At 41.0% G+C, this 24,273-nt stretch overlaps 1 protein-coding gene across 1 annotated transcript in view; it reads left to right on the forward strand.

The window, feature by feature from the left end:
• The window catches only part of LOC133085202 (aromatase-like), a 28,040-nt gene extending 4,617 nt beyond the window's left edge, over positions 1 to 23,423 (forward strand). Inside the window, exons 3-9 of the mRNA XM_061182134.1 lie at positions 3,674 to 3,828; positions 6,064 to 6,240; positions 9,026 to 9,140; positions 12,782 to 12,896; positions 13,338 to 13,500; positions 21,716 to 21,957; positions 23,175 to 23,423. Of these exons, the coding sequence (XP_061038117.1) occupies positions 3,674 to 3,828; positions 6,064 to 6,240; positions 9,026 to 9,140; positions 12,782 to 12,896; positions 13,338 to 13,500; positions 21,716 to 21,957; positions 23,175 to 23,423 (1,216 nt within the window). The remainder of the gene's footprint in view (positions 1 to 3,673; positions 3,829 to 6,063; positions 6,241 to 9,025; positions 9,141 to 12,781; positions 12,897 to 13,337; positions 13,501 to 21,715; positions 21,958 to 23,174) is intronic.
• The last annotated feature ends 850 nt before the right edge of the window (positions 23,424 to 24,273 follow it).

The following is a 24,273-nucleotide window of genomic DNA, read 5'->3' on the forward strand; positions in this document are numbered from 1 at the left end:
GGGTGACCTTGACAAGAGCAGTTTCAATGGAGTGCTGGGGGCAAAAGTCTGACCACTGTAGAGAATGGGGAGAGAAGAATTGGAGGCAGCAGGTATAGACACTCTTTCCAGGAGTTTGCCATAAAGGAGGCAGAGAAATGGAACAGAGCTGAAAGGGATGTTTGGTTCAAGGAGTTTTTATTTGTTAAGATACAAGATTATTATGACATGTGTGTTTTGATGGGAATGATGAGTTACAGAGGAAAGTGTTGATGCAGCACACAGAAGGAGTGTGCCAGGTGAGATGACAAGCAGGTCCAGGTAACAAGTGGACGTGGCCTTGAAAAGGGACCTGGAAGTTCATCCACAGTAACAGGAGGGAAGGTTGAATATGGGCACTGATCCTGGTGGTTGGACTTGCAGAGGTTCCAGTTGCTTCTGTTTTCTCAATAAAATAGGAAATGAAGTCTGTAGCTGAAATTAAAGGTGAGGAACTACAACACTGGGGGACAGAGGAGACAAGATATAATAGTCATCCAGGAAAGCGAGAGAATGACTGGACTTGGGAAATGTAGCAGAATTGCCAGCTGCACTAAGGGCCCACTTGAAATTTAACTGAGACCTGCCAGTGTGTGTGTGTGTGTGTGTGTGTGTGTGTGTGTCCATGTGCATGTATGGTTTTTCCTCCGGCCCCATTCAGCTGTCAGGTGCAAGCACAGAGTAAGCTAAACTGAGAGTTGGATTTAGCCAGGGTTGAGGTTTTACCAGGCAACTAGGACAAAGTAAGCAGAGGGTCAAGGGACATGAGGATGCATGAAAAGGAGAGACTCTAAAGATCGACAAGAAAATATTTTTCCAACTTTCTAGTAAAAAAAGTTCAAATGAACAGGAAAGTTAGAAGAGCAGTCCTCCCCCTTTTTTCCCCATGACCTTGACCTTCTGAAGAGACCACATCAGTCGTCTTACAGGATGTCCCACATTCCAAATTTCTCCCATTGTCTCATTATGGTGTCATTGAACATATTCTTCTACTCCTGGTATTGCTTATAAACTGAACACTAGGTCTATAGGCTCTATTCGATTCAGGTTAATTGTTGTGTAATAATACGTTCCTGTTAGTCCTAGGCACTTCACATTGCATCACATCAAGAGACCAGGGAAGGTGGTCCCGTATCAGTGATACCAAATTTGATCAGCTTAGGATGGTTACAGTCAGATCTCTTTGTTACAAAGATTCTTTTTCTCTTGCAGTGACCTCAGTATCAAACCTGGGTAAGGATATTAGAGGGCAAAGGACGGAAAACGTGGTAGAATTGATGGAGTGTAAGTCACAGGCACAGAACAGGTCTACACAAGGCACGTGTTTTTAAATGTTTGGTACCAAATATTCCTTTGATTGTCTCCCCCCTATTTCTAGTACTCATCAATCTTGAACCTGACCACAGGTGTGTGAGTTCTTTAAACTCAGAACGGGAGGGTGGCTTTTTCTTTACCACCTAAGGACTTACTTCCTGGCTACTTTTCATTTTGAAGAGACGTTAGGTTTGCCATCTTTGGGGATGTCTTTTGACTTCAGTCACGTTTCAAGAAGAATAATGACCCCAGGGATCAGGCATCTTACACTGCCCACTGTCCCTTCTGAGCTTGGGGACTCACTCTGTCTCTCCTCAGTGGTAAGAACTCCTCACTCTCCCAGCCAGTCAGTCAGTCAGTCAATGTAACATCTCCCTCACCTGGTGTTACAGGCCAGCCCACACTGTGGGAAGGAGACCTCTAGTGTTCTCCTGAAATATCAGGGGAGCTCTGGGCTGACATCCCTAGTTCGTCACCAACCTTCCCTTCTTCACTTTCCTGATTTACTCCAGTTAGATAAAGCCAGCCTACTTTTGATAAGTGACCTTACTTTAAACTGCTCGTCCTTGGTGACACTTTGCTTGCTGTGTGTTATCACTTCTGTCTTGCCTACTTCGTTCTTTGCCAAGTCAGAGCCTCTGTCTCAGGATAACTGAGATGTTGGCGCCCCCTACAGGACAATTGATTTATTCGTTCGCTCTTTATTAACTAACATTTAATTGGGTTGAAGTTTTTAATTGACCAGTAATTCCTCAAAACATATGGACAGACCAATGTGTTTTATGATATACTCAAAAGCTCTAAAGGTCAGAGCAGAAAAATAGTATTCTGCTTGTCACCTAATCACTTAAAATTTGTAGATCCGAGTTTGTGAGTAAAGAGTATACAAATTACTTACTTGCTGCTTTGATTATAGAGTGATTTAGGGGATGGTACGAATAGCTAGAATTCTGAAGTCTATTAATTAATAAGAATTTCAGTCCTTTCTATAGCATGATGTCATATACAGGACAAAATTTTATCTATGTATCAGTCAAATTAATTCCCTGGAATACAAATTGAAGTATCTGGATTTGCGTATTGAAAATACAATAGAAGAAATAAAGCCACCCCACCGTTTATCCTGAAGAGACTAACTATCCATTTATCCTTTATGCTCTCAAATGTTAAATTATTTAAATGATTGATTTATACTTCCAATGCCATAGCCTAATTTATAATCAATCTTAATAAAACGTCTTCTCAACAAAGTGAGTCTCTCTGCAGAAGAATTCTGTACCACTGTCCTAAGAAGACAATATTCTCCTCACACATGGAGGCCCCATGACGTCTTCAGCTAGGATTTTACATGTTATAATGCTCATTGCCTTATCGTGCCCCAATTAGAGTAGGATTTGGGGCAGGAAGCAAGTCCTGAAGGAGGACATGGGTGGGGAGGGGCTGCCTGCTCCTTCCTAGTTGCTCTGAAGGCCCAGCTCAGGCCTTAACAGCCGGGCCTGGGGGTGGGAATAGAGGGCAGAGCAGTGGAAGAGGAACCAGGAAGTTCAAGGAAGCCTGGGTTCCTGGCACGGTCCCAGGGTTGCCAGAGCAAGGGCTATCTAATGGCTCAGCGTGTCCTATGTCCTGGGAGAACTCTGTGACCCTGGAGACCGTGGTGAATCATGATGGACGCAGACCCCCAAGACAGCTGCTGTCACCACCACAGAGAGCCTTCCAGGCCAGCCCAGCCAGTCAAGTCCAGGACCAGAGGTGCCCAGGAGATGTCCTTCAGTCCTAGAATGATACCCCCCCTGGAGGGACCAGGCCTGATTAGAGCCTCTGGGGGATGGGTGGTACAAGGCAGAACTGCTGCTTCCAAACTAAAGAGATAAGACTTCAGTATTCCAGCAACTTCTGATTATGAGGCTCACTTCTACATGGGGAACACTGTCTGGAGTGGGGCTGCTTGGGGGTTGGAGGCTCTCAGGAATATGGTGGTGTGGAGGGTTCAGTTTCTTATAGCCTTGCAGCTCTGACAACAGTAGTGGGGAGTATTTTAGTGACTTGGAGTTAGAGAAGGGGAAATAACGAATAACTCTGTGTGTGTGTGTGTGTGTGTGTGTGTGTGTGTGTGTGTTGATCTTTAGTGATGCTCAAACAGACAGCTAGCAGGTAGAAATGTTTCAACTGGAGAAGGAGGTTCTTGTGCTAACACAAGTGCTTATTTAATCTGAATACTAGAAATTATGCATTGCATTTAGATCAACAGGCATTTGGTATGAGAGCCACCTGGTAGGCAAACTCATCACACTGAGTTCTCCTGACCCTCAACAAGTAACCCCAAGGTTTGCTTTCTCTGCAGGTCCTCAAGTGTGTTCCACGTAATGAAGCACAATCACTACACATCCCGATTCGGCAGCAAACTTGGGTTGCAGTGCATTGGCATGCATGAGAAAGGCATCATATTTAATAATAATCCAGTCCTCTGGAAAGCTGCTAGAACTTACTTTATGAAAGGTATTCAGATGTCTGGCTACTTTCTGCTCTTTTGTCTATGAATATGCCTTCTTGAAATCATTTTTAACTTCTGCTGCTTCACAGTTTTGAAATAGTAAGAGCTAACATTCATTATACATGTACTATGTAGTAGGCACTGTTTAAGCCCTTGATAACTTTAATCCCACAGCAACCCCATGTGTTAAATACCCTTACCACCTCCATTTTACAACTGAGAAAACTGAGGCATAAAGCGTTTAAATAACTTGCCCAAGTTTCCACCAATAGCAAATGGCAGCACAGGATACAACCCCAGAGCCTACGTATTCACCCAACACAAACTCTGTCCTTCTTGTTGACCCACAAACAATTTCATGAATGTAAAGGAGAATTGGCACCCTATATACTTAAGATCACTTCAGTTAAGAACTTAGTATGTCAGCCATATAGTTGATTTAGCGTAACCAACATGTTTGCTGAATCATTGGCTGACATCCCAGATGTCTTAGGATAGCAATTTACAAATAAATTACAGAATTTTAGAACTGAGAAGAGCTGTATATGTCATTTCATCCAGCCTCTGAGTTTTATACTTAAGGAGTACATTTCTAGAGAGCTTGTGATTTTTCCTCCAGGCAACATAGCCAGGTATGGAGGAGCAGAGACTGGATTACAAACCTCCTTATCTAGTGATTTCCCCCTTTACTATATGCTGCTGGAATGGAAGCCTTTGACTTCAAACCACACATTCATTATCTTACAGTTTTATAGCTCAAAAGTCTGACATGGGTCTCACGGGGCTAAAATCAAGGCACTGGCAAGGCTGTGTTCCTTTCTGCAGCCTCTAGGGAGAAAGTGTTTCCTTGTCTTTTCCAGGTTCTAGAGGCTCCCCATTCCTTTTATACGTTTGAAATGTGGTTTATACGTTTGAAATGTGGTTTCAAGCTCTTGAACGTAGAGGCAAATCATTCATCAGTCTGGGAGTGGCAAATCATGCATCAGTCTGGGAGTGATAAACAAAGCCAACCCTTCCATGCAAAGGATTGATTCACTGAGGAATCATTTATCCCACTTGTGAATGTGACAGTCACCCAGGAAACAGCATCCTGGCCTTACAAATCTCCAGGTCCCTCCTAAAGTCAGAAAGTATGCTGCCAACCCAAACTTCCTTTTTATACATGGGTGGAAATGCTTAGACTCTAGGACCACTCACCAGGTTTCCTTTCTTATTTGCAAAGTGTGCCTTCAGGGGCTTCTGCAGCACAGCTGATTTGTTTTGTTTGAGGGCTCTGACTTTAACAGCAAGTCTGAATAAAAAAGACATAAAAAAGAGAGATTACTCCTAAAGAAAGCTTAGAGCAACCTTGAACAAACAGTGAAAGGAGGACTTTAAGAGCTAAACTCATGTTAGACCACCTACCATTAGGACCACTAGATGCTTAGATGGTCAGGAGCCAAGAAAGAGAGAGATCAGAGCCAATTCACTCTATCTGGTTTCATTCATTCATTCATCTATTCATTCACTCATTCATTCATTCCTCCTTTTGACAAATATATATCGAGGGCCACCCTGTACTATGGACTTGAAGTACAGTGCTAATAGGTTATCACTGTCCCCAGTGTTCCCAGTCCTGTGAAGAAGACTGCTCAACCAACAAAGTTTTGTTTTGTTGTTATGACATTGATTGAGTACAATAAATCTAGATGTAGTTTGAAGAGAAACCAAAATTAAGAGAAGGGTACATTTGGTAATTTATAAGACTAGGACTTTACACATATGAACTACAATTAAACAGGAAGCACCTTAGATCTAAAAGGTAAGATCCAATTTGAATAGTTCTGTAGCAATATTCTGCCACCCATTGAAACATAAAATATCACCCAAGTGAAATCCAAACCTTCTTTAGCGAGAAATGTACATAATATAGAAAATTACTGATTTGTAATTTATGATCACAAATACTAAATGTTTCATTTGCAATCTCACAAATGATTTGTCATAGGTAGAATAAAAGTTTAATTTTGAATCATTTGTTTTAAAAAGACTTTTCATTCATTCATTCATTTTTAATCATAAAAGTGATACTTTCTAGTAGACAATTAGTAGAATATAGAAAAATGTAAAGAATATGAAAATTTCCACCCATTTATTGAATAAAAATTTGTGGTCAGTTAAGCTCCAAACACAAAACGCCAAAATTGCCTGATAGTGTGCCCTGGAGTTGGAGGCGGCTCACTCTGACGTGTACCCTTCAGCTTTGTCTGGCCCCAGCCTGGTGCGCATGGTGACCGTCTGTGCTGATTCCATCACCAAGCATCTGGACAGGCTGGAGGAGGTCTGCAACGAGTTGGGCTATGTGGACGTGTTGACCCTCATGCGGCGCATCATGCTGGACACCTCTAACAAGCTCTTCCTGGGGATCCCCTTGGACGGTACTGAAATTTTCACTTTTTAAAAAATATATATATATTTATTTATTTATTTTGGCTGTGTTGGGTCTTCGTTGCTGTGCGCGGGCTTCCTCTAGCCATGGCAAGCAGGGGCCACTCTTCATTGCAGTGCACGGGCTACTCTTCATTGTGGTGTACAGGCTTCCCATTGCTGTGGCCTCTCCTGCTGCAGAGCACGGGCCCCAGGCACGCAAGCCTCAGCAGCCGCGGCAGGCGGGCTTCAGCAGTTGTGGCCCGCGGACTCCAGAGCGCAGGCTCAGCAGCTGCAGCGCACGGGCCCAGCCGCTCAGCGACATGTGGGATCCTCCCGGACCAGGGCTCAAACCCGCGTCCCCTGCACCGGCAGGCAGACTCCCAACCACTGCGCCACCAGGGAAGCCCTGAAATTTTCATTCTTATGACTTGACATTCAGCCCTGTATTAAACAGGGCATGAGAAGGGTAACGGACTCAAGCAAAGATATGCTCTTTTGCATACTGCTCTTCTTTAAACCCTTCTAAGTATTCCCAAATATTTTTCCTGGTATGTCTGCCTTGTTCACTTATAAGGTCATAAATATCCACAGCAGGGGCCATCTTCTATTTCTTTTGTATCTCTCTTCATTGCTCTAGGAAATAGGATTCTACCCACAGCTGAAATTTAATAGATGTGATCATTTGATTTGGTCATAAATATATCCTACCACCAAACCTATGTATTTAACCATTACCAACCATTTTTTGGGCATGATATATACATATAAATGTGTATATATGTATGTATATTTATATATATACACACACATACAAACACATATACACATTCCATCTATCTATCTACACACACACATAAATGTACATATACACCTCTCTCTCAAAGCCAGTAAGTATGAAAATTTTGACTCTATATGATGATAAGGGTACTGAGGCTGCTGGAAATGATGATGATAACTAACATTAATTTAGTATCTACTATGTGCCAAGCAGTATAAAAAGTTGCTTCACATAAACTTTGTCACTTAGCATTTATAACAATCCTGGCAAGATGTCTCACTCAAGAAACTGCTTTTCTCACTATATTACAGAAACAAATATTAAACACATACATGCAACTCTACCGCCAACAAAAGAACAAACATTAATCATGTGGATTCATTCCATTCTGCTGCTGTCAGCTTAATGTAATTTCTCCTGACTTGATTTCTAGCAGTGTTCATTGATTCATACATTCATTCAACTAATATTTATTAATTGCCTATTTTATGCCAGGCTTAGGTTCTGGGGATAGACCAGTGGACAAGACGAAGTCCTTGCCTTCGAAGAGTTTACATCCTAGTGGGTATATGGACAGTAAACAACTAACTATCTAGTAATATATTAGGCTATAATAAGTACCTTAAAAAAAACAAAGCAGGGCAAAGGGCTAGAAAGTGAAGGGGGAGGTCAGTGTGAGGCTGAAGATCTTGTGGAGAGAAAGGGTGGTCAGGAAGTCCTCTGTGGAGAAGATGTCTGAAAATAGCCCCAAATGAAGTGTGACGATGAGCCACGTGCAGATCTGAGGGAAGAACATCACAGGCATAAGAACAAGGCACGATTTTCACACTTGCCCAGACCAACTGAGCTATCACACCTGCTCCCTGATTGACCACATTTGGACAAGCAGACAAGCGATAAGCCCTCCCTTTCTCTGCTCCACTCTCCCCGCCTCATCTCCCCGGCTCTTTAATGATTCCTTACCAGAGTCATAGGAACCCCATCTGATTGACATTAGGATGGGAGCCCCATTCACTCTGAGGACATTAGTCACAGCCTCTTGCCTCATCCCCTTTCACACGGGGACTCTGAAAGTCCTGTTTGCCTGTTCCACGCACATCTCTCCTAAGGTATGATAGGTACCTATTTTAGAAGTCCCTGCTCCTTGGTTCCCCACTAGCCTTGATTCTTAGGAGGGATCAAGTAAAGGGAATTGTACAGCTCTCTGTTAACTTATGGATGCAGACTGTGGTCTAAGAACCTGCATAACCCATACAGACTCATGTGTATTTCCCTCTGCTCACCGGGTCCTTACTAAACTCTCAATTGGCCTGAGGGACCCAGTGCACCGAAGAGGAAAGGACATGGCCGTGAGGTTAGATAGAATCGAGCTCCAGCCTAGGGACTTCCTGCCACTTTGGCTGTATGGTGTTGGGCAAGCTTCTTCATTTCTGTGAACTGCAGTTTCTGCATCTTCATGTCTCTTGCCTTCTCTTGTATATAATTTGAAAAAAGCAGGGGTTTTCTTTTCTCTAGTATTCAATTTAATTCAAGAACATCCGTTAAGATCTGACTGTGCACAAGACTCAGGACAAGGCATTGAAGATCCCAAGATGAATTCCACACTCTGAACCAAAATATAAACAACAGAGTGGGGAGGCCTTTTGCCTTTCCAGGTGCCAGAATTGAGGCCATAACAGCATTAATTACTTCTCATTTCCCACAGTCAGGAAAACAGAAGGTGTTGGTGGCTCAGCCAAGGAGAAGGATGTGACATTCTAGGCTGTGTCTCTGACGCAAACATGAAAACTGGCAAATCTCTGGTTAACGTGGTCAATTTAGATGCCAAGCAGAATAAATCACTGTTGATTTGTTTAGTGGCATTCATGTGGCTGAAACACCCAGTGAAGGTGGCACCTTGCCCTGCTTAGAGTCCCAGATGGTAGGAGAGTCTACAGGGGATCTTCTCTGAGCAGTGTACCATTCTTGGGCTCACATTTTTGCTCATCTGTTCTGATCTTTTTCTGTTTTTCCAGAAAGAGCCATCGTGGTTAAAATCCAGGGTTATTTTGATGCATGGCAAGCTCTCCTTCTCAAACCAGACATCTTCTTTAAGATTTCTTGGCTATGCAGAAAGTATGAAAAGTCTGTGTAAGTAACATATTTTGGAATATTTATTGCTGAGATTGGATTGATCTGTGTTGTGTCTTAGTTATTGCTGGCCTCTTCGGCGAGCTTTCTCCTCTCCAGAACCACAGGGAGCTGTTAAGCTGCTGGTGAAGCACTTCTTACAGCAATTTGGCAGCATGTGGCCAGACCACAGAGGAAAGGAAGACTTTGGCCCAGGGCAATTTTCCCCTAGGAGGCTGAGAGCTCCATCTCTGGAACTAGGACACTGCTGTGTATTTTGAGTTGAAGAGAAGGGTTGGCTGAACCTATCCTTATCATTAGTCAAAATTCTCTTTGCATGTCTGGAAAAATGGAAACATAAATCATTTTATTGTTGTGTTGCTTCTGAATGAATTTAACTTAATTCAACTTGTAAGAATTGACAGTAGTTGCAAGAGAATTTTTTCATGATGAACTTTTATAAGATGTGTTGTTTGTTTAGTTATGCATCTTATATCTTGCGGGATCCTAAAACTGTCATTAAATGGTTTTGCTTTGATCTCAGACTAGTCTAGCAGAAGACTAGACAAATGCCCAATGACCTATTGGATAATCAATGAGTTTTTAGAGTGTTAAGTAGCCAGCCACTATGCATGCCACCTCTAACCACCAGTGGAAAACACAGGGGATCTAGAGGTAGACAGACCTGGTTTGTATCCTCTCTCTACCACTTAGTAACCAAATGTCCTTGGGAAGTTCTGTAAAGTAAAATATAACATACCCTCCATGGTGGCAATATAGGTTAATGAGATCCTCTATGTAGGGCATTCAGCACAGAGCATGACACATAGTAGGCAGTAAACATGTTAGCTTTCCCCATCCCTCTGTTCATATCCTTCCCAGATGTCCCTAACTATATTAAATTCTCCATCTCTACAATTTCCCAAACTTGTTTGAAGAGCTAACTTCATCCTGTTTGCGTGTTGGCTAGGTCAGTAATACTAGTCTCCAGGAAGTCAGCTTGATGTTGCTTTATATATTTCAAGTGGATGATGAGTATCAGGTGGATGATTTGGACACTTGGTCCTTTAAACATTTCTCTTTGTTTCTACCGGAACTTATTGTGACTTGAATCGATAAGATAAATGGTTCATCTCTTCACTGCTGTCAGAATTTGTGGTCGTCTAAAGAGTCTTATTGGTCCGCAGTTAAACTTGGTCATTAGTTTAGCTTCAGTATGGTCAGCAGGCCCATAGAAACTTATAACATGAAACTGTATAACAGTTTCTCTTTGGTTTCTTTAAAATTATCTCAACAACATTCCCTCTCTATATAAATTTGCCAATGGTTAGTGAACTATGTAATATCTCCTCTGATCTAGAGCAGTAAAGACCTAGAGAAACCTTTTAATCTCCTTCCCCTGCATGCCTTTGCAATAATGCCAATACTTTTTTTATTGAGGCATAATTGACATATAACATTGTGTTAGTTTCAGGTGTACAGCCTGATTCAATATCTGAATATATTGAGAAATGTTCATCACAATTAATCTAGTTAACATCTTTCACCATACATACAAAACTTTTTTCTTGTGATGAGAACTTTTAAGATCTACTCTCTTAGCAACTTTTAAATATGTAATACTGTATGTTAACTGTAGTCACCATGCTGTACATTACATCCCCATGATTTATTGATCATATAACTGGAAGGAAGTTTGTACCTTTGACCCCCTTCACCCATTTCACACCCAACCTACCCCCAGCACCCATGGCAATCACCAATCTCTTCTTGTAAAACTGAGGTTGGGATTTCTCCTTTTGTTATTGTTTTTTTAAGATCCCACATATAAGAGAGATCATATAGAATTTGTCTTTCATGCCAATATTTAAAAAAATATATTTATGTAAAGGTTTCTGAGACATCTACTTCCATCCCTATTTATTCAATTTTATATTTTTCCCTCTTTGAATTCCCAATATTAGAGCAGTATTGTTTTCTACTTTTGTCAAATATAGGCTTTTCAGTCTCAGAATACATTAAATAAGTGTCTGTGGCCTGGACTAGGAACCTAGCCACCATTATTTTGGTACAAACAGAGGAATTCTTGCAATATAATTTGTAAGTCAGAGACTTCCTATTTCCTGGAAACTGACATTTAACTCAATTCTCTTAGTTTTTAATGACATACAAATTCAAATACCTACATTTAAGCAGAAGCAAATTTTAACCTGAATAGGGGGAATCCCAGTGGATATTCACAGGCCTCTGACTCTGGCCCAGGGAGGAAGGAGATGCTTAGAAGTGGATGCAGCTCCATCAAGAAATTCTCTAGGAATTCAAAGTCTAGGGGCATTTCAATACAACCCAGGCCATTTGGGGGCCATTGCTTAGGTAGGAATGCTATGAGCATTCTAGCCCATTATTGAATAAATGTAGGAGATACTCAACAAATATTTGCTGAACAAATGGATGGGTACATAAATGAATAAATGTGAATATATCCCTGCTGTATATTTGGAATGGTGTGTGTGTGTGTGTTTGTGCACGTGCCTATAAAGCATACTCACAGATATACACAATAGTAGGCATCCTTATTTAGAATGACACAATGAAAATACTACCCTGAAGAATATCTCTCAGAATGTTTAAACATTTTCCTTGAGATGCCCCCCAAAAAAACTTTTAAAGATAGGAGGTATCTTAAAGAATCCTCCGTTACTTTTCCTGCTGAACTGGAGTAAACATAGAGGCTATTTAGGTCAACAGAGTATTTAAGCGTGTAGGCAACTGTGTCAACAAGAATTTGAAAGGAAGATTTATTGTACATTTAACATAATACAGAATACTGTTCCCTGAGATTGGGGAACAATACAATTATACGTGAATGCATACACTTAAAGACAAAGTCAAAGATAACAGAATTGAGATCTCAAGGTGGTCTTATTGTTCATCTAGCTTGATCCCTTCACTTTAAAAGAGACATAAGACTCAGAGACTTAAAGTAGGTTACGTGGAATGACAACAACCTGGACCAGAACCTGACCCTTTGTCCAAGGTGCTTTTCCCTCCTCCACACTGTCAAAATGCATATGCATATTGATGCAGCCAGTCATTCGTTCAACAAATATTTACTTAGTGTTACTGTGAGGCAGAAACTGCAAGGTATGAGATAAATATCAGGAAAAATACTTCCTGTGTAGAAGAGGAACCTCAAACTCAATAGTCTTCGAGACCATGCAGATAAAAGTGGGCTACGTGTATGTAAGACACAGGAAATGCAGGTGCCCATGGCAGACTAGAGAGTGCATGCTCCCACTAAAGGCATTCACTGGCTTTGGTTTTTGATGTTTAAATTAAGCACTGTGCTGGCCCAATCAAATAGCAGAAAACATAATTGGATTTAGTCATTTGGTAAGAGTTTTCAACCCTTAACTACAGTTACAGCCTTGATTTTGCTACCACTGCCGAGATATCTGGGCTAACTCTGGTTCCTTAACATGATATAATGTGTATGTAATTTAAGGATATTTGTGAAGAATTAAGTATAAATTCAGTTATTCATGAGCACTAATGGCTTCCACTAAAGCAGATCATTTTATTTTTAAACATGGCAAACAAATCCATTTATCTAGATGTCACATCTGTGTACAAGTAGATAATATTTACACTGCTTTTTCCAGCAAGGAGCTGAAAGACGAAATGGAAATTCTGGTAGAAAAAAAAAGACGCAGGATTTTCATAGCAGAGAAACTGGAAGACTCTATGGATTTCGCCACTGAGTTGATTTTGGCTGAGGTACAGACCTGAACTAACCATAATTCCCACACAACATACGTGTATGACTGTTTGTATCCGTGTCTAAAAATTCTCTCCTGTTAATTGTTGCATGTTTCTGCTTTTGACTATATGCTCCAGTATTTCTATAATGCCCAATACAATAGCCCCCTATTAGACAATCAGGTAAGATTGACCTTTAATACTGAAACTTCTGTGTTTCTGCACCATAAAAATATGAAAACTGGGGAGTCTAAAGACACTAAACACATAGCTATTTGGTTAAGTTCTTCAGCTTTGAGCTGAAGATTGTTAATGCAAATGTCCATCATCCGTCCCAGAGACACATAGTTTCTATGATTTCATTTTGTTGAGGTTATTAATCCTTGAGTGCCACCTCCCCTCCTGTTCTGAACCGTTCATTCACGTTGCCAATGTTTCTCCCCGCTTTTAATTGTTCAGAAACGTGGTGACCTGACAAGAGAGAATGTGAACCAGTGCGTACTGGAAATGCTGATCGCAGCGCCGGACACCATGTCTGTCTCTGTGTTCTTCATGCTGCTTCTCATTGCAAAGCACCCCCAGGTTGAAGAAGCAATACTGAAGGAAATCCAGACTGTTGTTGGTAAGAATTTATCAAGCAAACAATAGAGATTAGAAAACAATTCCTTCTGAATATCAGCTTCTAGGTCCTAAGAATCTTATGTCAAAATCTTTATTAGAATCCACCCAGAGAACAATAGAGCAAGTCAATGTGTCATATTTTCATTATGCCAGACAGGTTTCTGTGTTTTTCTAATATAAAAGAAAATACATGCTCGTTGGAAAAAAAGCCAAACAATAGAGACATGTATAAAGCAGAAAGTAATATTTCCTGATCCCTTCCACTCTCCTTCCCATTCCCCAGGGGGAATCACTGTTAATATTTTGAGGTGTATTCTTCAAGGTCTTTTTTGATGGGCACATCAACACATATATGCGGTTCTATTTGTCTGTGTTTAAAAAAACATGGGATCATCCACAAGGATTTGCTACCTTATCAGTGACAAAAGGCTTTTGAGGGTCCACCCAGGGAAATGGCTATCATTATTGCAGTGTTTCTGGGTTTCAAGCAGCCCGTTCTTCCAGGTGGTGGCAGAGGGAGGAGGAAAGGGTGATGACAGCAGAGGCAGGGGAGCGATCAGTTTCCCTCCCCCACCCTCTCCTCCTCCTCTGCAGGAGAGCCTCCAGGTCCCTGCTCAGCTCTTCCCAACTCTGCCCCCTCCCTCCTCTGCCTCTGCTTCAGCATCACTCTGCCACTGCTTCTGATATCCCCACCCTTCCCTGGAGACACTGCCACGTTCAGAAGAAGTCAGAATTGCTTTCTGGAGAAAACAGAATGCCTTATATGGAATGTGCTTCACATAAGTAATCTCTTTAGGAACACATTTCAGACACATGCGAAGAGGTATCAGTAATGATACAGATTTTTCTATCTTGACTTTACAGGTCTCTGTGAAACAACCTATTTTGTTGTTAAAAGGCACCATGTATTTTTTAAACTTTTTATCTTATTTATCTTTAAAACCATTTGAGTGCTGCTTGAAATAGATGACAAGGGGAAATTTCATACACGGATTAAATATGTGAAAGGGTTCTGCAGACGCGTTGCCATAGGAGGGCCACTGCCTGGGAAGGTAGATAGCGAGGAGCCAGAATGACATCCAGGTTTCAAATTCTGGAATGTTTTCTCAAGCACCCTTTTCAGGTTATGGGTTCTGTGCCGGGTGCAAGGGCACTGCGGTGAACAAGCCAGTGCCATCCCTGCAGTCCTGGGGCTCTCAGTCTCGTGAGAAAAAGAGAATTCAAGAAAGAAGCTCAGTGGAGTGAGAGAGAGAGAGTCACAGAATGATGGGGATACAGGCAACACAGGGGTAATTGCTCTTGAGATCATAAACCTTTAATACAATTTCCTTGAGGAGTGAAAAGTGCTTATGCCCCATGATATCCCCCTGACACGACAGTCCTCTTGAAAGATAAAACTGGGACAACCGGGGCTTCCCTGGTGGCGCAGTGGTTGAGAATCTGCCTGCTAATGCAGGGGACACGGGTTCGAGCCCTGGTCTGGGAAGATCCCACATACCGCAGAGCAGCTAGGCCCGTGAGCCACAATTACTGAGCCTGCGCGTCTGGAGCCTGTGCTCCGCAACAAGAGAGGCCGCGATAGTGAGAGGCCCGCGCAACACGATGAAGAGTGGCCCCCGCTTGCCACAACTAGAGAAAGCCCTCGCACAGAAACGAAGACCCAACACAGCCATTAATAAATAAATAAAAGTTTAAAAAAAAACAAAAACAAAAAAACAAAAAAAAACCTGGGACAACCACTAGTACCTGTATACTTGTTCCCCCTAGACCCACAAGACTAGTAATTACTTCTAAAAGTATGCCTTTTGTTACCTTCTCCATCATCTGCCTTCTAACTCCCCACCACAGATAAATACACCCATTAGACTCTTACTGTGTTCAAAAAGCAGTATGTGAGGGGCTGTGTTGTTAAAGTTCTCTAACCAAGTGACACCGCTCCTGAATAACCTAACTGTACAGGAGACAGAACTGCCTAGGACCCTGGGTTGACTTTCATTCTGCAAAAACAGTACCCCATTTCAGGATGCTTTGAAGCTTTGCCAATTCTGAGAGTAATCCAAGCCTCTTTGACCAGTGTCGAGCCAAGCTGAGACAATGGAGGTGTCCATCAATCCCCAGCTCACCTGGAGCTGATGAGGCACCCCATTTGTTGTGGTGGAGAGACGGCATTCTTGCCACTCTACCACCCCAGGTTGTCCTTGATGAGATGAGAAGGAGAGACTAACAGTGATATTTTCTTTTTTTTTTTAATTTTCTTTACTTTTTTATACAAAAGGTTTTTATTACTCATCCATTTCATACACATCAGTGTATACACGTCAATCCCAATCTCCCAATCCATCACACCACCCCCCGCACCCCCCGCTGCTTTCCCCCCTTGGTGTCCATACATTTGTTCTCTACATCTGTGTCTCAATTTCTGCCCTGCAAACCAGTTCATCTGTACCATTTTTCTAGGTTCCAAATATATGTGTTAATATACGATATTGGTTTTTCTCTTTCTGACTTACTTCACTCTGTATGACAGTCTCTAGATCCATCCACGTCTCTACAAATGACCCAATTTCGTTCCTTTTCATGGCTGAGATATATTCCATTGTATATATGTACCACATCTTCTTTATCCATTCGTCTGTCGATGGGCATTTAGGTTGCTTCCATGAACTGGCTATTGTAAATAGTGCTGCAATGAACATTGGGGTGCATGTGTCTTTTTGAATTATGGTTTTCTCTGGGTACATGCCCGGTAGTGGGATTGCTGGGTCATATGGTAATTCTACTTTTAGTTTTATAAGGAACCTCCATACTGTTCTCCATAGTGGCTGTATCAATTTACATTCCCACCAACAGTGCAAGAGGGTTCCATTTTCTCCAAACCCTCTCCAGCATTTGATGTTTGCAGATTTTCTGATGATGCCCATTCTAACTGATGTGAGGTGATACCTCATTGTACTTTTGATTTGCATTTCTCTAATAATTAGTGATGTTGAGCAGCTTTTCATGTGCTTCTTAGCCATCTGTATGTCTTCTTTGGAGAAATGTCTGTTTAGGTCTTCTGCCCATTTTTGGATTGGGTTGGTTTTTTTTTTAATATTGAGCTTCATCAGCTGTTTATATATTTTGGAGATTAATCCTTTGTCCGATGATTCATTTGCAAATATTTTCTCCAATTCTGAGGGTTGTCTTTTCATCTTATGGTTTCCTTTGCTGTGCAAAAGCTTTGAAGTTTCATTAGGTCCCATTTGTTTATTTTTGTTTTTATTTCCATTACTCAAGGAAGTGAATCAAAAAATGTCTTGCTGTGATTTATGTCAGAGTGTTCTTCCTATGTTTTCCTCTAAGAGTTTTATAATGTCCGGTCTTACATTTAGGCCTCTAATCCATTTTGAGTTTATTTTTGTGTACGGTGTTAAGGAGTGTTCTAATTTCATTCGTTTACATGTAGCTGTCCAGTTGTCCCAGCACCACTTATTGAAGAGACGGTGTTTTCTCCATTGTATATCCTAGCCTCCTTTGTCATAGATTACTTGACCATAGGTGCGTGGGTTTATCTCTGGGCTTTCTATCTTGTTCCATTGATCTCTATTTCGTTTTTGTGTCAGTACCATATTGTCTTGATTACTATAGCTCTGTAGTATAGTCTGAAGTCAGGGAGTCTGATTCATCCAGCTCCGTTTTTTTCCCTCAAGACTGCTTTGGCTATTCAGGGTCTTTTGTGTCTCCATACAAATTTTAAGATTTTTTGTTCTAGTTCTGTAAAAAATGCCATTGGTAATTTGATAGGGATTGCATTGAATCTGTAGATTGCTTTGGGTAGTATAGTCATTTTCACAATATTGATTCTTCAAATCCAAGACCATGGTATATCTCTCCATCTGTCGGTATCATCTTTAATTTCTTTCATCAGTGTCTTATAGTTTTCTGCATACAGGTCTTTTGTCTCCCTAGGTAGGTTTATTCCTAGGTATTTTACTCTTTTTGTTGCAATGGTAAGTGGGAGTGTTTCCTTAATTTCTCTTTCAGATTTTTCATCATTAGTGTATAGGAATGCAAGAGATTTCTGTGCATTAATTTTGTATCCTCCAACTTTACCAAATTCATTGGTTAGCTCTAGTAGTTTTCTGGTGGCATCTTTAGGATTCTCTGTATATAGTATCATATCATCTGCAAACAGTGACAGTTTTACTTCTTCTTTTCCAATTTGTATTCCTTTTATTTCTTTTTCTTCTCTGATTGCCATGGCTAGGACTTCCAAAACTATGTTGAATAATAGTTGTGAGAGTGGACATCCTTGTCTTGTTCCTGATCTTCGAGGAAATGCTTTCAGTTTCTCACCATTGAGAATGATGTTTGCTGTGGGTTTGTTGTATATTGCCTTTATTATGTTTAGGTAGGTGCCTTCTATGCCAACTTTCTGGAGAGTTTTTATCATAACTGGGTGTTGAATTTTGTCCAAAGCTTTTTCTGCATCTATTGAGAAGATCATATGGTTTTTATTCTTCAATTTGTTAATATGGTGTATCACCTTGATTGATTTGCGTATATTGAAGAATCCTTGCATCCCTGGGATAAATCCCACTTGATCATGGTGTATGATCCTTTTAATGTGTTGTTGGATTCTGTTTGCTAGTATTTTGTTGAGGATTTTTGCATCTATATTCATCAGTGGTATTGGTCTGTAATTTTCTTTTTTTGTAGTATCTTTGTCTGGTTCTGGTATCAGGGTGATGGTGGCCTCACAGAGTGGGTTTGGGAGTGTTCCTTCCTCTGCAATTTTTTGGAACAGTTTGAGAAGGATGAGTGTTAGCTCTTCTCTAAATGTTTCATAGAATTCACCTGTGAAGCCATCTGGTCCTGGACTTTTGTTTGTTGGAAGATGTTTAATCACAGTTTCAATTTCATTACTTGTGATTGGTCTGTTCATATTTTCTAATTCTTCCTGGTTCAGTCTTGGGAGGTTATACCTTTCTAAGAATTTGTCCATTTCTTCCAGGTTGTCCATTTTATTGGCATAGAGTTGCTTGTAGTAGTCTCTTAGGATGCGTTGTATTTCTGCAGTGTCTGTTGTAACTTCTCCTTTTTCATTTCTAATTTTATTGATTTGAGTCCTCTCCCTCTTTTTCTTGATGAGTCTGGCTAATGGTTTATCAATTTTGTTTATCTTCTCAAAGAACCAGCTTTTAGTTTTATTGATCTTTGCTACTGTTTTCTTTGTTTCTATTTCATTTATTTCTGCTCTGATCTTTATGATTTCTTTCCTTCTGCTAACTTTGGGTTTTGTTAGTTCTTCTTTCTCTAGTTCCTTTATGTGTAAGGTTAGATTGTTTACTTGAGATTTTTCTTGTTTCTTGACGTAGGCTTATATTGCTATAAACTTCCGTCTTAGAACTGCTTTTCTGCATCCCATAGGTTTTGGATTATCGTGTTTTCAATTTCATTTGTCTCTAGGTACTTTTTGATTTCCTCTTTGATTTCTTCAGTGATCTCTTGGTTATTTAGTAACATATTGTATAGCCTCCATGTGTTTGTGTTTTTTACCTTTTTTTCCCTGTAATTGATTTCTAATCTCATAGCGTTGGGGTCAGAAAAGATGCTAGATATGATTTCAATTTTGTTAAATGTACTGAGGCTTGACTTGTGACCCAAGATGTGATCTATCCTGGAGAATGTTCTGTGTGCACTTGAGGAGAAAGTGTAATCTGCTGTTTTTGGATGGAATGTCCTATAAATATCAATTAAATCTATCTGGTCTATTGTATCAATTAACGCTTCTGTTTCCTTATTAATTTTCTTTTAGGATGATCTGTCCATTGGTGTAAGTGAGGTGTTAAAGTCCCCCACTCTTACTGTGTTACTGTCGATTTCCTCTTTTATAGCTGTTAGCAGTTGCCTTATGTATTGAGGTGCTCCTATGTTGGGTGCATATATATTTATAATTGTTATATCTTCTTCTTGGATTGTTTCCTTGATCATTATGTAGTGTCCTTCCTTGTCTCTTGTAACATTCTTTATTTTAAAGTGTATTTTATCTGATATGAGTATTGCTCCTGCAGCTTTATTTGATTTCCATTTGCATGGAATATCTTTTTCCATCCCCTCACTTTCAGTCTGTATGTGTCCCTAGGTCTGAAGTGGGTCTCTTGTAGGCAGCATATATATGGGTCTTGTTTTTTGTATCCATTCAGCGAGCCTGTGTCTTTTGGTTGGAGCATTTAATCCATTCACGTTTAAGGTAATTATCGATATGTATATTCCTATTACCATTTTCTTAATGGTTTTGGGTTTGTTTTTGTAGGTTTTTCTTCTCTTGTGTTTCCCACTTAGAGAAGCTCCTTTAGAATTTGTTGTTCAGCTGGTTTGGTAGTGCTGAATTCTCTTACCTTTCGCTTGTCTGTGAAGCTTTTGATTTCTCCATCGAATCTGAATGAGATCCTTTGTGGGTCGAGTAATCTTGGTTGTAGGTTCTTCCCTTTCATCACTTTAAGTATATCATGCCACTCCCTTCTGGTTTGTAAAGTTTCTGCTGAGAAATAAGCTGTTAACCTTATGGGAGTTTCCTTGTATGTTATTTGTCGATTTTCCCTTGCTGCTTTCAATAATTTGTCTTTAATTTTTGCCAATTTGATTATTATGTGTCTTGGCATGTTTCTCCTTGGGTTTATCCTGTATGGGACTCTCTGCACTTCCTGGACTTGGGTGGCTATTTCCTTTCCCACGTTAGGGAAGTTTTCGACTATAATCTCTTCAAGTATTTTCTTGGGTCCTTTCTCTCTCTCTCCTCCTTCTGGGACCCATATAATGCGAATGTTGTTGCGTTTAATGTTGTCTCAGAGGTCTCTTATGCTGTCTTCCTTTCTTTTCATTCATTTTCTTTATTCTGTTCCACACCAGTGAATTCCACCATTTTGTCTTCCAGCTCACTTATCCGTTCTTCTGCCTCACTTATTCTGCTATTGATTCCTTCTAGTGTACTTTTCATTTCATTTACTGTATTGTTCATCTCTGTTTGTTCTTTAATTCTTCTAGATCTTTGTTAAACATTTCTTGCATCTTCTCGATCGTTGCCTCCATTCTTTTTCCTAGGTCCTGGATCATCTTCACTATCATTATTCTGAATTCTTTTTCTGGAAGGTTGCCTATCTCCACTTCATTTAGTTGCTTTTCTGGGGTTTTATCTTGTTCCTTTATCTGGTACATAGCCCTCTGCCTTTTCATCTTGTCTATCTTTCTGTGAATGTGGTTTTTGTTCCACAGGCTGCAGGATTGTAGTTCTTCTTGCTTCTGCTGTGTGCCCTCTGGTGGATGAGGCTATCTAAGAGGCTTCTGCAAGTTTCCTGATGGGAGGGACTGGTGGTGGGTAGCTGTCAGTGATATTTTCTGACAGATGACTGCATAGGATACCAGAAGAGAAAATTTCTGTGAACATCATTAATCTCACCATCTCACTGGACTAGAGGAGGAATGAATGTCTTCTAGAATTTAGAGTAGGGGACAAAATTCAAGAACCACACAGGTGGGCTTCCCCGGTGGCGCAGTGGTTAAGAATCCGCCTCCCAATGCAGGGGCCACGGGTTCGTGCCCCGGTCCGGGAAGATCCCACATGCCGCGGAGCGGCTAGGCCTGTGAGCCACAACTACTGAGCCTGCGCGTCTGGAGCCTGTGCTCCGCAATGGGAGAGGCAGCGACAGTGAGAGGCCCGCGCACCGCGATGAAGAGTGGCCCCCGCTCACCACAACTGGAGAAAGCCCTCGCACAGAAACGAAGACCCAACACAGCCAAAAATAAATAAATAAATAAATAAAAGTTTAAAAAAAAAAAAAGAACCACACAGGTGGCAATAAATGTTTTAAACAGATTAGGTAGGTCTAAATGATGCTGCAGAGAGGAAGTCCCTCTAAAGGGCTCATCAGCCACACACCCTCAGCCAACTATTGCCATGTGGGGATGTGAGTCCAATGTTACCTGTTTTTTTATTTTTCTACAAGTCCAGACATTTCTATGAAATCCCTCAGATGTTAAGATAATTGACTTCAAATCTGAACTTTCATAAGATACTCTGTGGACCAACCATAAAGTATTTTAGAATTATATATATAAATTTTTTCAACCAAGACCAAACTGACCTATAACTATACTGATCTGAAACTAAGAGTTTTATGCCCATCACATGTTGAAACTAACATGACCTCCTTTGTCCTTTTTATCTGATCCCACAGGTGAAAGAGACATAAGGATTGATGATATACAAAAACTAAAAGTGGTAGAAAACTTTATTTATGAGAGCATGCGGTACCAGCCTGTTGTGGACCTGGTCATGCGCAAAGCCTTAGAGGATGATGTCATCGATGGCTACCCAGTGAAAAGGGGGACTAACATTATCCTGAATATTGGAAGAATGCATAGACTCGAGTTTTTCCCCAAGCCCAACGAATTTACTCTTGAAAACTTTGCCAGGAATGTAAGAGCCCTTCCTTAAAACTGAGTGCGCCACTCTTGAAAATGTCAACTGTTAAGTCCTCTCTCTTTCTGTGTTTTCACCGTGTATATTTCATTCTATTTACTCATTCTCTTCACACCTCACCAGGAAAACACATTTCTCCTAGCTTGGAAAAAGGCCACCATGTCTGTCCTCAAGCCAAGGAGGCTGGCTCTCCAGCTCTCAGAAATGTCTTCATAGAGGCCACAAAATAGGTCAAGCGGTGAACAATTCAGGCCTTAATTTGCTTAAAATGAGGCAAATTTTCTTTAACCAACCCATTTAAACTTAACTTTTCCATTTAAACTTATCACCTTGTCATCATGTAGATTCAGCCATAGCATCATCTAAGTCAAGGAAATCCACTTCTGCTTCAGATGGAAATCAAGTGAGAAGATTTGGTTTTTGCAGTGGGCCTTTGGTTTCCCAAATGGCCCCACAAGCACTAGGCCTCATTCTATATAAGACTTTGTAATTAGAAGAGCCTCAGCTTGTTCTTTTTCTGTAATTGAGGTGTACTGGAGATTCTGCCTCCATTATGTCAATTCTAGGCAAAGATTTTTTTCACCTGAATTATCCAGATAGTTCCCTCTGTGCCCCCTTTTACCATTTGCATATGGAAATATGATCTCAGTTAAACCAGTTGTCTAATTCATTCCATTTCTATATAAGCAACCCACGCCATGTTGGCAATTGGTCAAAAATAACTTACTGAGCGTGTATTAAGTGTCAGGCACTATGTGATTACAAATGTGGACAAGACAGGCAGAGGTGTCCCATTAAATATTTGTGTAACTAAATATATTTAGATCCTTGGCACTAATAGACAGGGAATCCACACCTTTGCCTAAATTTGTCCTTGTCATCATGTTATATGGCCTGGCACAAAAACAATCTTTGCCTCAATGACTGGCAGAACAGCAGTAAAGCTGTGGTCTTCCCACAGAGCTAGTTGAGTATTTACATGAAAAGCAAAACTGGGGATTGTTTGAAGTTGTGTCCGTATCACAAAGGGTGAATCAAACTGGAGGGAGAAGGAGGCTTATCTGAGTTACAGTCATTTCTCTCCGTGAAGGAGCAGTATGGCCAAGTCGCCGAAACCAAGCATTCTGACTCACAGTGTTTTCAAGGGTGAATCAAACAGATATGCATGACTCTAGCCTTTACTTCTCTGGCTAATTGTCTGATCATTTTCCTAGGTTCCTTACAGGTACTTTCAGCCATTTGGCTTTGGGCCCCGGGCCTGTGCGGGAAAATACATTGCCATGGTGATGATGAAGGTCACCCTGGTCACGCTTCTGAGACGCTTCCGCGTGCAGACATTGCAAGGTCGATGTGTTGAAACGATGCAGAAGAAAAATGACTTATCCTTGCACCCAGATGAGACCAGCGACCTGCTGGGAATGATTTTCATCCCAAGAAATTCAGACAAGTGCCTCGACCACTAAAAGAGTTTGGTCAGTCCCTGCCCTGGACCACTTCTCAACAGTATTCCACATGGAAACCACCCACCTTTGCCAGGTAGTCCTCCTCCCATGAACAACCGTGGCCTCTGGCTTTTATACACTTACTTCCTGTGGGGTGTCAGTGAGCTGGGAGACACCGGTCATCTGGGTGCGTCCAAACCAGAAACCAGACTGCAGGAGAAAATACGGAGGCCAAGATTTGTGCAGGAAACTGCAGCTCTAAAGGCCCAATTCCACAAAACATGCTTTGGAAAAGACAAGCCATCAGCAAGACTCATGCCCGACTCCTCACTGTCCTGCCCTGAGATGGGAGCTTTGTAATGACTGGGGCAGAAGCACTCAAGTCAATTACAAAGGCCAGGCTGACATTGGGTACCTAGGGCTAAACACACCCACTAGTATGAATAAAGGGCTTTTGATTTTGTTTTCGGTGGGTTGGGGACTGCAATATTCACACCCTTGGAGAAATGCTTACAAATTCAGCACTTGACTTTTCCTATGAATTATGTTAAATTAACTCTTGTTTAACCACATGTGATTTAACTGTGGCAAAAGTTAAATGGAAGACTGTCCTTTCCCAGTCTCTCAATTTATGCCTCAACCAGATTATATATGTGTTCTAGGCAAGAAATTCATACAATGGGTTTGAAATTAAAATAAAATTCCTTTTTTCATGTCTGCATTGTTGTTTAGCTCCATGAGTGCACTAAGAAAGAGAATACCCTAGGTAGTAGCACCTATTAACTCTTACCACAGGTCCATGATTTGGGGGAGGGGAAGTCTCTGAATCTATATCTAATTCTACAACCCAGTGAGTTCAAACTTCTAAGGA

This window comes from Eubalaena glacialis, chromosome 2 (assembly GCF_028564815.1).
Source record: "Eubalaena glacialis isolate mEubGla1 chromosome 2, mEubGla1.1.hap2.+ XY, whole genome shotgun sequence".
NCBI classification, from domain to species: domain Eukaryota; kingdom Metazoa; phylum Chordata; class Mammalia; order Artiodactyla; family Balaenidae; genus Eubalaena; species Eubalaena glacialis.